General features: G+C 40.6%; 1 protein-coding gene across 33 annotated transcripts in view; it reads right to left on the reverse strand.

The window, feature by feature from the left end:
* Positions 1–9,709, reverse strand: part of SLMAP (sarcolemma associated protein) — a 150,856-nt gene extending 141,147 nt beyond the window's left edge. For all 33 annotated transcript variants that reach the window (XM_070359881.1, XM_070359882.1, XM_070359871.1 and 30 more), the window contains exon 1: positions 9,512–9,709. In XM_070359881.1, the coding sequence (XP_070215982.1) occupies positions 9,512–9,709 (198 nt within the window). The remainder of the gene's footprint in view (positions 1–9,511) is intronic.
* Between the last annotated feature and the right edge of the window lie 3,764 nt (positions 9,710–13,473).

Consider the following 13,473-nt stretch of genomic DNA (forward strand, 5'->3'; position numbering starts at 1 on the left):
TGTTTTCAAGGTTCAACCATGTTATTCCATGTATCAATATTTCATTCCTTTTAACTGCCAAATAATATTTTTTTATATAGTATACCACACTTTATTTATCCACTCATCAGTTGATGGATAATGAGTAGTTTCTATTTTTTTTCTACTATGAATATCTGTACAAGTTTTTGTGTGGACATATGTTTTGATTTCTTCTGGGTATATACATAGAAGTAAAATTGCTGGTTTATTTGATAACTCTATAACATTCCCTTTTACTAAGCAAACTTTTCCAAAAAATTCAAACCTATAGATTTTGTTTATTCTACAACCAGCTACCACAGCTATACTAGTAACATACAGCATTATCTTACCTTCTATCCCTGAACTTTGGAAGTGAAAGGAAATTTATAATTGGCATCTAATAATATAGTTAATGTTTCTACATTTAAATAGTTAAAAAACAAATTAATTCATTGTTTTCTAAATTAGATTTACTTATAGGGGGAGGTTCATATATATAAATTAAAATACAACCCCAAACATATTATACTTAGAAATTATCCAGTGAAGGATGTAGAGAGAAGGGAACTCATACACTTTTGGTGGGACTGTAAATTGGTGTAGCCACTGTGGAAAACAGTATGAATATTATTCAAAAAACTAAGAATAGGACTACCATATGATCCAGCAATTCCACTCCTTGGTATATAGCCAAAAAAAGCAAAAAAGACTAATTCAAAAAGAAACATGCACCCCAATGTTCATAGCAACATTATTTACAATAGCCAAGATATGGAACCAACTTAAGTGTCCATCAACGAATGAATGCGTAAAGAAGATTTGGTACATATATACAATGAAATACTACTAAGCCACAAAAAAGAATGACATTTTTCCATATGCAACAACATGAATGGACCAGGATGGTACTATGCTTCGTGAAATAAGTCAGAAAGAGAAAGACCAGTACTGTATGTTAACCCTTATACGTAGAATCTAAGAAATAAAGCAAACCATTGAATATAACAAATAGACACACAGATACAGAGAAGAAAATAGTGGTTACCAGTGGGGAGAAGGAAAGGACTGGAGTAGGAGATTAAAAGGTACAAACTACTATCTATGAATGCAGCCCACTCCAGTATTCTTGCCTGGAGAATCCCATGGACGGAGGAGCCTAGTGGGCTACAGTCCACGGGGTCGCAAAGAGTCAGACACGACTGAGCGACTTCACTTCACTATCTATGAAATATATAAGCTATAAGGATAAATTGTACAGCACAAGGAATATAGTCCATTTTTTATAACAACTTTAAATGGAGAATAATCTTTAAAAATCGTGATCTACTGTTATATACGTGAAACACATTTTGCAAATCAACTATACCTCAATAAATATAAAGTATGTTTATAAATTATCTAATGAAAAAAGAGTATTTTTTTAGCATATTATATACTATATAATGTACCTTTTTATAGTATATTATACTATCTGAACAGTGATACTACAATATCTTTACATGTAGAGTTGTTTTCTTTTTCAAATTGTAAAAATTTAAGTGATGAATAAATACTGTTTGAGGAACTGACCTTCAATTAAAACTCTATACAGATTTACTACAAAAAATATCTATGAAAAAAAAAATATCTATGAGTTAATAGACAATAAGGTTTTTATTTCAATTTTTTTCTTTCAGTCTATTGCTCACTAACTGGTTGGTGATGAGATTAACAATGACTAATTGTGTAGAGGTGCTGAGGAAGCAAGCAACAGAGTGATCAAGAGTATGCATTTTGCAATCAAATGACTGGGGTTCGAACCCTGACTTCACCACTACCTGTGTTACCCTGAACAAAAAATTCCTTCACCTCCCTGAAACGTACGTTTTCTCACTGTGAGGATAATAATAGTACCTACTGCATAAGTCTGTTGTGAGGATTAAATGAGATAACGTATATAGAACTCAGTATACTACCTGGTAAGCACTCAATGAAGTGATATTAATTTTACAGCAGTCTAGATGCTGGTCTTAACTCAGAGCATATCAACACATTTTAGATAAGCTTATTACAATTCACTTGATATCATCAGCTAACAGGTACATACAGAATTATGATCCAATTGCTTATGAAAAAAAAAACAACAAAAAACTATTTATCTATATAACCAAGTAGACAAATGCACAGTAGAAATTCTGAAAATTACATACCAAACTAATAACAATGGTATTAGAAGGGAAGAAGGTAAAAGGTACCTATGTGAAAGATGATGTACATATACTCCACATACTTCCCTATTGCTTCAATTTTTATAAGAATGTATTCCTGTTACTTGTGCAAATAAAAAATAAGAAAATAAATAATAGCTTGAAAATCCATATTTGAAATTCATTTCTACCTGGCTCAGCTAGAATAAGTCAGTAGTTATAAATGTAGATAAAACCATAAGCCTGAAAGTATAGATAAAACCTTAAAGCAAATAAATAAGAAAACAAACTTTCCTACATTTTTAAATTAAAATCTAATCCAGATTATACATTTTACAAAGGATTCAGTAGAATCACCAAAGTCTTCCATGCTTTTAAATACCTACACAAACTTTCCTTTTTCCTCTACACCTGTCAGTTGTTCTCTTTATAAAGGATTAAAAATTTACATGGCAAACAAGTTTTTCCAAGGCCGTTTCATTTATTTGCATAAACACTCAAATCCAAATCAGTTGCCTGAATGCAAACTTAGGAAAAAATACATTTATTGCTAGGAGTAGTAGGGGTATGTTTAAAAAATGCTAGCTGACTCAGAAAAATAATTAACTCAGATTCTCTCAGTCTTTGGAAGTTTGTCATACAAGTTTTTCAGTCATACTCCCAGAAAATAATAGATTACCCTTAAAGAGAGCAAAAGACAGATTTTCATTATAATTGTTAATTCCATAATAAGATAGTTTAGAATAAATGTAGCAGCTAGCTTTTATTTCAGAGGGAAACAATCTAGATTCTGGTTCCACCTCTCCATAGCTACTAAGAGGTGACCTTGGGCAAATAACCTCTAAAGAGCAAACTCTTTTTTCATAAAATGGAGCCAGTCTTCGGTTGCTCTACCTACCTCCTACGTGTTATACAGATCAAGTGAAATAAGAAAGTATGCTGAATATTATTAAATCCTTAAAAGTATTATTTTGCATGAGAATGGATATAAATATAATGGCTCAAAATTATATCACCAACCACAAGATTATCTAAGATACCAAAACACCTGGCAAAGTGCCTTGGACACTGCAACTGCTCTATACGTAATGATTTATACAAACACTACCTATTGGAAATTGAGTCTGTGATCTCAAATTGAGAACTAACTCGAATGACCTTCTGCTTTTTGACCCTCAGGGTTCGCAGAAACAGAGACTGCTTCATTGTTCATTTCACTCATTCAAACATTTATGTACTGTCTAGTCCCTTGTTCTCAAAAGCACACATCTGGCTGAGCAACAGTACATTTGCATCACAGTTATTTTCTTGTTTGTGTCTCATAATGAAATTATATACAAAGTTTTATGGGAACAGAGAGGAAGAAGCAATTAATTCTTCAGTTAGTGGGAGTAGGGAAAGGTTTCACACTGGAACTGGGCCTCAAGGGACAAAGGGGAAAAGTCATTCTGGAAGACAAAATAGCTAAAAAAAAAAAAAAAAAAGAAAGGAAGGCACTTTTTCAAGGGACAGTGAGGACTGTCACATAGCTACTGCAGAGTCTGGGGCAAAGGGTAAAAAAAAAAGAGTAACAGAAAACAAGAGCTGGAAAAAAAACGGAAATGAGAGACGGATTTTGAAGGCTTTGCATGGTGGCTCAGAGGTTAAAGCGTCCACCCGCAATGCGGGAGACCCGGGTTCAATCCCTGGGTCAGGAAGATGCCCTGGAGAAGGAAATGGCAACCCACTCCAGTACTCTTGCCTGGAGAATCCCATGGAGGGAGGAGCCTGGTAGGCTACAGTCCATGGGGTTGCAAAGAGTCAGACACGACTGAGCGACTTCACTCACTCACTCATATCATGCTAAAAATCAATGGGGGAAAAAAAATTAATGGTATAGCAACCTAGATTTTGAATAGGGGTATATCAACTGTTCATCTACTGGCAGTGGCAGTGAGAGAAGCATAGGCAGGAGTCTTTAGAACACTTCTGCAGCTAACAAATGCCACCACTTTTATCAATTCAAGTAGCTAACATATATCAAGAACCAATCTCACAATCTTTTCACTTAAAACTCTGAATGACAGATACCCTCCGCACTATTTGTAAAAAAGAATAGATACTAAGCTTTAACATAAATACCATTTGAGAAAACCAAATAGGAGCCTGAGAAGGTAAAGAGTAAATTCAGCCAAGGGAGTAAAGTCAAATAAGTAGAACAAAAATGTTTAAAGTGTATACACAGTCCATATTTTAAACAATGGATGGATAAGATGGATAAAATATTTCATTAACTTTCCACTACTGTGAAAAGTAAGACAGAAGGAAATGATTACGTCCTGGGGATATATAACCGGGCCTTCCAAACATGTTTACATTAATATGTATTAAACATGTCAAATACATGTCTTTCTCACAAAAATCAGCTCTTTCTGACCTTTATAACTTCTGTCAACAACCACAACAAAAAAAAATAGGCATCTGTTGAAACAAAACACAAATAAACAAAATCAATGAATATAGGATCTGCCACTCTCCCCAAAAACTGAGGCCAGGATCTCAGCAGTCATATAGGAAGAAGACAAAAGAAAACAACCCTGGTTGTCAAATTCTGGAGATTTCTCCCTTGCAGTGACTTTCTTGCAGTGTCCTTGAAACATACCACATCATTCCTGCTTCTATGCCTTTACTTGAGGCATTAGATTTCTTCCCACCCAAAACTCCTTTCTGACTGATTCTGGCTGTCTACCTTCTGCCCTATTCAGAAAGTCCTAAGGTCTTAGCTCAAATTGCATCTCATCCATGAAACCTTCCCTACAATCTCCAGTCCATATGGCACTTCTCTATTTGCTGAAGTCCTAACAGACAACACACTTGTCTTTTTTTCACTTTCTGGCATTTAGTCATTTTCATTCCTTCTGTGAACCTGGCCTGTACCCCTACAAAATGGCATCGTATCTAAGCTTTCACAAAACCCTGGAATAGCAGAGTGGTTAAGTGCTTGGATTCAGGACTTCCCTTGTGGCCGGGTGGTTAGGACTTCGAGCTTCCACTGCAGCAGGGGTCAGGTTCCATCCCTGATCAGAGAACTAAGATCCTGTGAGACAGAGGCCAAAAAGTCTTAGCCATTGGACCAACCAAGGAACTCCCACCTATCTTAAATAGATACTTAAGTATTAAATAAGCTAACATGTAAAGTATTTAGAATAGCATGGTAACAGAGTACAAAATAACTTAAGCTAATGGTTATCCGTTTTCCTTGTTCCAGGTCATTCTACATATTGTTTTATCACTCGTATATTATGGTTTCGTATGTCAGTGCTCTGCACAGAACTCTCCCTGTCTTTCCATAGCCCGTGGGTCCACGTCCTGGAAAAGTAAATAAAGGCACTCCACAACTTGTCTCCACTCTCTACTCAGCTTCAGTTACTCAACATCTACTTCATAAGAAATAAAAGAAAACAACACATAAGGCAGAGATCCTCTTCTCCAGGGTCTGACAACTCATCACAAAAACAAGGCACAAACATGAAAACATACACACAGCCAATATTCTCTCACAGCTACTATCATGGCAACTCTCCAAAAGGACCCTTCAGTCCAACAAGATCAGTTTCTGTGTCTGTTTTATTCCACCTTCATCCTCTTATACACAAACACAAGTCAGAAAAGCATCTTCTCTTTACCTGTACCTATCTACTCCTATTTTAAAGTCTCAAATACCATCATTCTCTTGCCATTTAAACTTAAATAATACTATCTTAGCTTAAATCAACTGTTCTCAAGGTGTTTAGTCACCCTCTTGATCTGAAATATAAACTCCTAAAAAGGGGTAACAATTTCTCACCAATTCTTATGATTTTTCTCCCCCTTCCCTCACCCACCACTATGCCCTACACTAAAACAGATCATGATAGAAGAGGTGCTCAAGAATGTGTTGAATTTAAATTTAAAAAGTGAAACTGGAAGTAGACAACTACCACTAGTACTTACTACTTGGTGAACTACAGTGAGACTGGAAATAGACTACTGTGTCAGCCACTAGACTATTACTGGTTCACAAAGATTCAAATCAAACAGGGCCATCCAAATCAGGAGGCAGTCCTGCTTTACTAGCTCTTCTGTGTAACCACCATATGGACAGATTTGCTTGCTCAGTGGTACCTTGAGTCAACAGAAAAATCGTAACATGCTATTATCTGCCATCTAATTTGAAGAGTCTGACCTCCAAAAAGGAGTGAAAGATGATACACAGGGCCGGAATCCAAGCTGGGCAATATCCACCTGCTACATCACTGAGTAGATGATTTGGGGAAGCTTATTAAATTCCACTTTGTGCCAAACCTGTCACCAGGTTTTAAATACCATTAAAACATTCCTTGAACTTAGCATTAAAAAGTGTCACCGAGCTCTCCATCTGCCTACACTTTGCAGATTTCCTACAATAAACATGTATGGCTTGACTAATCAGAAGGTTTTAAGTGGTTATTATTTCCTTCAGCTTTTAAAGGTCTTCCCTTAATGGCAAACGCAGAATGCAACACTCATAAATTGAAAGTCAACCAAAGGGCATATTACCCCAATTCACTTCCCAGGTAAGGTGCCAATTTGGACAAAATGGTCAACTTCTTGTGTTTCAATTTAAAAAATTACTTCCACACATGCCATCACATGAAAGAAAAAAATGTCGCTCTACCTTCCTAAGATTCCACAGCACTACAGCAAATTGCAAAGACCTGCCTAGATAGTTCCCTTGTCTCTCCACTCCAAATACCCTCTTCTCTAAGGACTGAGCCCTTAGTAAGGGCAAGCAACAGGCTGCTAAGTGATTTACATGATTACCTGAATCGTGAAAACAACGAGTGAAGTGAGTGAAGTCGCGTCTGACTCTTTGCGACCCTACAGACTGTAGCCTACCAGGTTCCTCTGTCCATAGGATTTTCCAGGCAAGAGTACTGGAGTGGGTTGCCATTTCCTTCTCCAGAGGATCTTCCCGACCCAGGGATCGAACCCGGGCCTCCCGCATTGTAGGCAGACGCTTTACTGTCTGAGCCACCAGGGACTATTATTATCCCCAGAAGAGAAACCTGAAGTTTAAAGTAGGTTGAGGAAAAACAAACAAACTTACCTGAGGCAATGCATACAGAAGGAGGGGATTCTAGTATCATCCAAAGAAATTTGCTGAGAATATATATTAGGCTTTGGGGACTTTTGTTATGATACAATTATAACAAATCCTTCTACTAGAAATTTCATACAGAGAAAACAGTAAGTGATACTTGGTCAAACTGTGGGTTTTCTTTGTAACTATGTACCTTACAATATATGGCACATAACAGATGCTCAATAAAAACCTACTGTCTGTTCAAACCTAAATTTTAAGTAGTTAATTCCTAGAGCAATTTGATCACATGGCAAGATCTGACAGGTTATTTGTCTTAACTAGATTAGGTGGTACAATAATCAATAGTTATATCGAACTCTAAAGTCAAGGCCTCACATTCTGAGTATGTTTTAGCTAATAAAAGCAAGAAAGAAAAAAAAATTCAAATGGTAGAAATAAGCTGTGATCCTGATGAGGTTTTCTAATAAATTCCATTCAAAAGTTTAACGTATCATATCAATTTATACAAAAAACACTTACTATTGATATGTCATCTCAAAATAACCCATTATGCAGGTTTTAGTATAACCATGAAAAGCACTGTTCATGTAATCACTGTTTTTCAACTAAGTAAAAGAAAAAATCTGAGCCCCCTCTAACTACTGAATCAGAATAAAAATGGTGCATGTACAATGTACTTTAAGAAAACTTATTATCTGATTACGTTGCATCATAATTGTTACCCAGGGACATAAAAAGACAAAAATGTAAAAGCTGGTTAAGGCAACTAGCTGGTAACTGCTGTCTGAATTTGTCTGCTGGAAAGATGAGTTCTTTAAATAACTATTGGTAATCTATGAGGTCTTTCAGGCACCCAAACTTTAGTTCCCAGGGAGAAAAAAGGATCTGTTCCACAGATAAGGAGCATCTGGTGTTACACAGAAAAATAACATACTTTTTAGTTCTCATTCTACATACAGAGTAGGATATAGATATTATGCAAGCACAGAGCACTTGGGCAATCTTTTCCTCCTTTCTGTGAACAACAATTTATATAATAATTCCTTGATTCAGGAGTATTCCTTTCTCTCTTCCTTTTCAGGCTCAGGTTTCCTTCATTTCAAAACACAACTCTTCTAAAAGATTTAAATTCTTCTTTTAAAACAGACTTAATCATTAAACTCAGCAAGAGGATCCAAAAAGTCAGGAGGTAAAACCGGAGATATTATTAGTCTTACATAACTTAATTCTAAGTTGGAACGGATTCAGTAGCTTAACTAAAACTTGAGATTTAAGCACAAAGATGAACTCTTTAGTGTATTCTCCACATACAAAGATAGTTTTAAAATTGAAAGGATCTTTTTACCCAATTTTTTTTCTTGTATTCGTAAGACATAAGCACCTACATATACAGTTAATTAGGGTGCCAATATAAAAATGCTAAAATATTCATACATAATGAGAACTAAATTCATCCTATAACATCTAGGTAATGCAATAATCGAGAGTTGGATATAATTTCAGAAAATAATTTTAACAATGATTTCTAAATATCACCTTTGTAAGTATGCGTTAGTTGTTTTTAATAAGTGCTGAAGGGCACATCAACAGTGATTTTCAAAAGCAATTGGTATATGTTCATCCAATTTGCAAACAAAACTCTGAAATTACAAAGTTAGTTGTTCATGCTTAATTAAATTAGCTTTGATAACTGCAAATTACTCCTTCATAGGTAAATACGTATCAAATCTTTTAAAAATGTAAATTTACACAAACACTGTCCTTTGCTAGAAAGGTCCTCAGTTAAAAGCTGTGGTGTTAACTACATCTCATCACTGAGACACTTGAGCCCCAGGGTAGTACTGGCCACAGATTCCCTGCATTGCTCTGGGAAGTGCTGCTTTCTTCATCAAGCACTGAACTGCAAATTCACCTTTCGGAAAAGAACGAAAGCAAGAAGCCAAGTTTCACTATCTAGTTTTCTAAAATGCATTAGGGTTTAGGATTTCACTGGGAATGACCACGTTATCAAGATGCCATCGCCCTCTCGAGGCATTTAATTACAATTCCTTCTCTGTTTTCCATTCAGTCACTAGAACCAGACACACAAAAAGTTGGGTTTCCCCGCCTGGCTGAAAAGTCTCCTCTGGGTGCAAACCCTGGGATCCTGCATACATTTACGCAGAAAGCGCAAAGGGAAACGAAAAGCAACGACTGTTAGACAACTTAGTGACATTACCTTGCCCGTCTTGTGATCAAACCAGACGAGAGCATGGTTCCTGGACAGCACTTTGCAATCAAAGGTAGCATTATTCTGCGCTGGTCGACAGCGGGCCACGGAGCGGCCAATTTTAATGGGCTCGTCCAGGTAGACATGACGCTCCTGAAACGGGTGTGAGTTCGGCCGGCAAGTGAAGATGGCCAAGGCTGACGGCATCGAGGACAGACTTGGGGGTGTCTCTCCTACCAGGGACAAAGAGGAGTTCCACCGGATCCGAGCTGCCCTTCACAAGCCTAGACCCCCTTATCCCCTCCCACAATTTTAAATTAAAGCAAACTGTACATTGTCTAAGCATAACCAGTGAACATCAGCAACTCTTCACTTGGGTGGGAAGACAAGCCAGCGCAAGCCCCATCACCTCCTTGAAAACCCAGCAGCGCCTTGATCACCCTGAAGTCCCCAGCTGGCGGCTTTCAGTCCATCTTCTTCCCTGGGAAGTAAAGGCTCAAACATCGGACAGCTTCGGCCCAGAAAACTCCTGGAAGACAGTTTGGGGGCTGGAGGTATCCAAGCAGATGAGTCACACGCCAATTCTTGTGTTTTGTTTGGGATCGTGGCCGCTTTTCCCCCTCGGTGGCGGAAATGTTGCAGCACTGCAGCATGAAGGAAGGGTCGGTGCGGCCAGAAGGGTCCTTGCGGGCGGAAGAAAGGTGTAGCTGAGCACCCCTGGGCGGCCACCGCCCGTCCTCGAGGGCCTCGGGAGTGGTGGGACAAGGCGATGGAGGAGGCGGCGGAGGGCTCTAGACGGCCAGCGGGACAGTCTGCATTGCCCCTGCTGCGCGGAGGCCGCCCGGGAGGTGGCACCGGGTGCCCGGACCGCCCGGGCTCAGGCAGCGGTGGCTGGGGTCCTTGGCACGAGGAGCTGGGGTCGGCGGGGGCGCGGGCAGCGGCCGAGGCGGGACTCCCGGGCACCTGGCGGGCGTCCCCGCGACCAGGGCGGGGATCCGGCTCCGCAGGCGGGTGCGAACCGAGCAAGGCGCGACCCGGAGGGAGGCTCCGGGGTCTTGGGCCGCAGGAAGTTGGTCCCCGGACGCCTGGGCTCCCCGCCTGGTGCTCAGCACACCGGTCGCCTCTTCTCAGGGTCGCCCCCGCGAGGGTCGCATCTCAGGGGCAGCAGCCGAAGCTCCAGGCGGACGAGGAGGTGGGGGAGGGAGGCTGGCCCGGAGATTGGGGGAGAGGCCTTGAGGCCCCGGGTTGGGTCCGCCGCAGCCTTCACCACTCGCGGCCGGTGGGACACGCTCAGGCTGTGACCGACGAGGCAGGAAACTTTCCGACCTGTGGGGGAAAACATTAAAACAAACGGCCGTCAGGCGCCGGTGCCCGCCCGCCTCAGCCCTCGCCCCTCTCAACCCACCCCAGCCAAACCCCGCGACTGGCTACGACCTCGGCCGACCTCTCTGCGGACGGGCTCAGGGGACTGGGAACCCAGACGCCACGACGGGTCCACCTTCCCTTGCCGCCGCCGCCGCCTCAGCTTACCTTGCCAGCGCCAGCCGCCATAGTGACTCTGACTGAAACCTACCCGGTGCACCGCCACGGGAACGCGCACCCTTCAAAGGCCCTCCTACCCCTCTCCCGCGCCGTAGTCGGCGGGGTCACGTGACCGAAGCCGCTGAAGCCATATTGGTCAAGGGCGGAAAAGAGGGCAAGCCAATTTTCAACAAGCTTCCAAACGCCATCTTAGTTAAGGGTTAGACGCTTCAAAACCGTGGGGCAACCTTTACTACCATTTTGGTTAAGGGCAATAAAAATGTTTTTGACTTGTTGAAGGTTTCCTAAATGCAACTTGCCAACTTCCTACTTTACCATCTTGGTAAGAAGGCGCCTGCTTTTCCTAAATTTTATTCACTATGGTCCTGGTTGAAAATACCAATGAGCAAGGAGGACAAACTCATCCGAAGATGTTATTAGCATCCATCTTAGCTGTGGGCAACACAGTACCCCACAGCTGCCCTAGGTGTGAGCAATTAAATTCCCACAAGCCTTAGGATTTGTGCATCTTAAGGTCCGTTCTCCCCTTGCCAGGTATCCTGCCCAGAGGAAAATTTTTTTAGTCCCTGCATTCCATTTCAAATGACTTTACTGTAAACTGGGCCTATCTTGTCCCCCAGGGCTCCTAACTCAGATTCTACCCCGAAATGAGTGTTAGTTATATCAGAAAAGTTAACATCACGTTGCTTCCAGAAAGAGGTCGAACAGTTTCGAATATGAAGAAAGGTATTTCCTGCACTCAAAATAGTAAGGTAGATAAGGAGTCATTAGTCTCAAAAGGGAAAGACTTCGCCAAATCTAAACGAAAATTTCAAGAAAAAGATAGCAGAAATGAGCCAGACTCATTTAGAATCAGTGGTGACTTAATTCTTCAGATTCCTTTAACAACAGGCTTCACCACTGTGTGACCTTGGGCACATTTCTAAACCACTTCAAGCCTCGTTTTGTCATCAATTACATGGAGATAATACTTAACTCACCTGTTGTGAGAATTCAAGGTAGTAATCCATTTGCTCATAAAAGAGTAACGGACAGTGCATTTCAATTCGTATATATAGAATTGAGGCCCGGTCCCATGCTCGGTCCTGAACCCTGGAAACACATAGGTGCATAAAACCTCGTATTTTTCTTCTGGGATTACACCTGAGTACTATGAGATAGGGATGGGGAGAGAAGGGTGACAAACAAAGGTAATTTCACTTTGATGTAATCAGGGCTAAGCAAGCACTGGGTACTAAAGGAGTCAGAGATGGTCTTCTATGGGAGGTAACTGAACTGAAAGAAGGCTGGTAGGAAAACCACAATAAATATAGTATTTGATGAATGGCTTCATAAGGTTCCAGGGAGAAAAAGAATACGGCTCTTTGAAACAATGGGCCAATATGCCTAGCACATAATAGTGACTAAATAAGTATTGGATACATGATTGAAAAGTACATACTGTTACTAATTATTACAAAATAAACTTATATGCAGAGTACATCATGAGAAACGCTGGGCTGGAAGAAACACAGCTGGAATCAAGATTGCTGGGAGAAATATCAATAACCTCAGATATGCAGATGACACCACCCTTATGGCAGAAAGTGAAGAGGAACTCAAAAGCCTCTTGATGAAAGTGAAAGAGGAGAGTGAAAAAGTTGGCTTAAAGCTCAACATTCAGAAAACGAAGATCATGGCATCTGGTCCCATCACTTCATGGCAAATAGATGGGGAAACAGTGGAAACAGTGTCAGACTTTATTTTTGGGGCTCCAAAATCAGTGCTGATGATGAGTGCAGCCATGAAATTAAAAGACGCTTACTCCTTGGAAGGAAAGTTATGACCAACCTAGATAGCATATTCAAAAGCAGAGACGTTACTTTGCCAACAAAGGTCCGTCTAGTCAAGGCTATGGTTTCTCCAGTAGTCATATATGGATGTGAGAGTTGGACTGTGAAGAAAGCTGAGCGCCGAAGAATTGATGCTTTTGAACTGTGGTGTTGGAGAAGACTCTTGAGAGTCCCTTGGACTGCAAGGAGATCCAACCAGTCCATTCTAAAGGAGATCAGTCCTGGGTGTTCTTTGGAAGGAATGATGCTACAGCTGAAACTCCAGTACTTTGGCCACCTCATACGAAGAGTTGACTCATTGGAAAAGACTCTGATGCTGGGAGGGATTGGGGGCAGGAGGAGAAGGGGACGCCAGAGGATGAGATGGCTGGATGGCATCACTGACTCGATGGGCGTGAGTCTGAGTGAACTCCAGGAGCTGGTGATAGACAGGGAGGGCTGGCGTGCTGCAATTCATGGGGTCGCAAAGAGTCGGACACGATTGAGCGACTGAACTGAACTAAAAGTATTAGAATATGTGTTAGATTATAGAAGATTATAAGGACCTTGTATACTTTTCTAACAGTCTTCACTATTTCACCATATATGTACTGAATT

The sequence above is a fragment of the Bos mutus genome, chromosome 22 (genome assembly GCF_027580195.1).
Source record: "Bos mutus isolate GX-2022 chromosome 22, NWIPB_WYAK_1.1, whole genome shotgun sequence".
In the NCBI taxonomy this organism is placed as follows: domain Eukaryota; kingdom Metazoa; phylum Chordata; class Mammalia; order Artiodactyla; family Bovidae; genus Bos; species Bos mutus.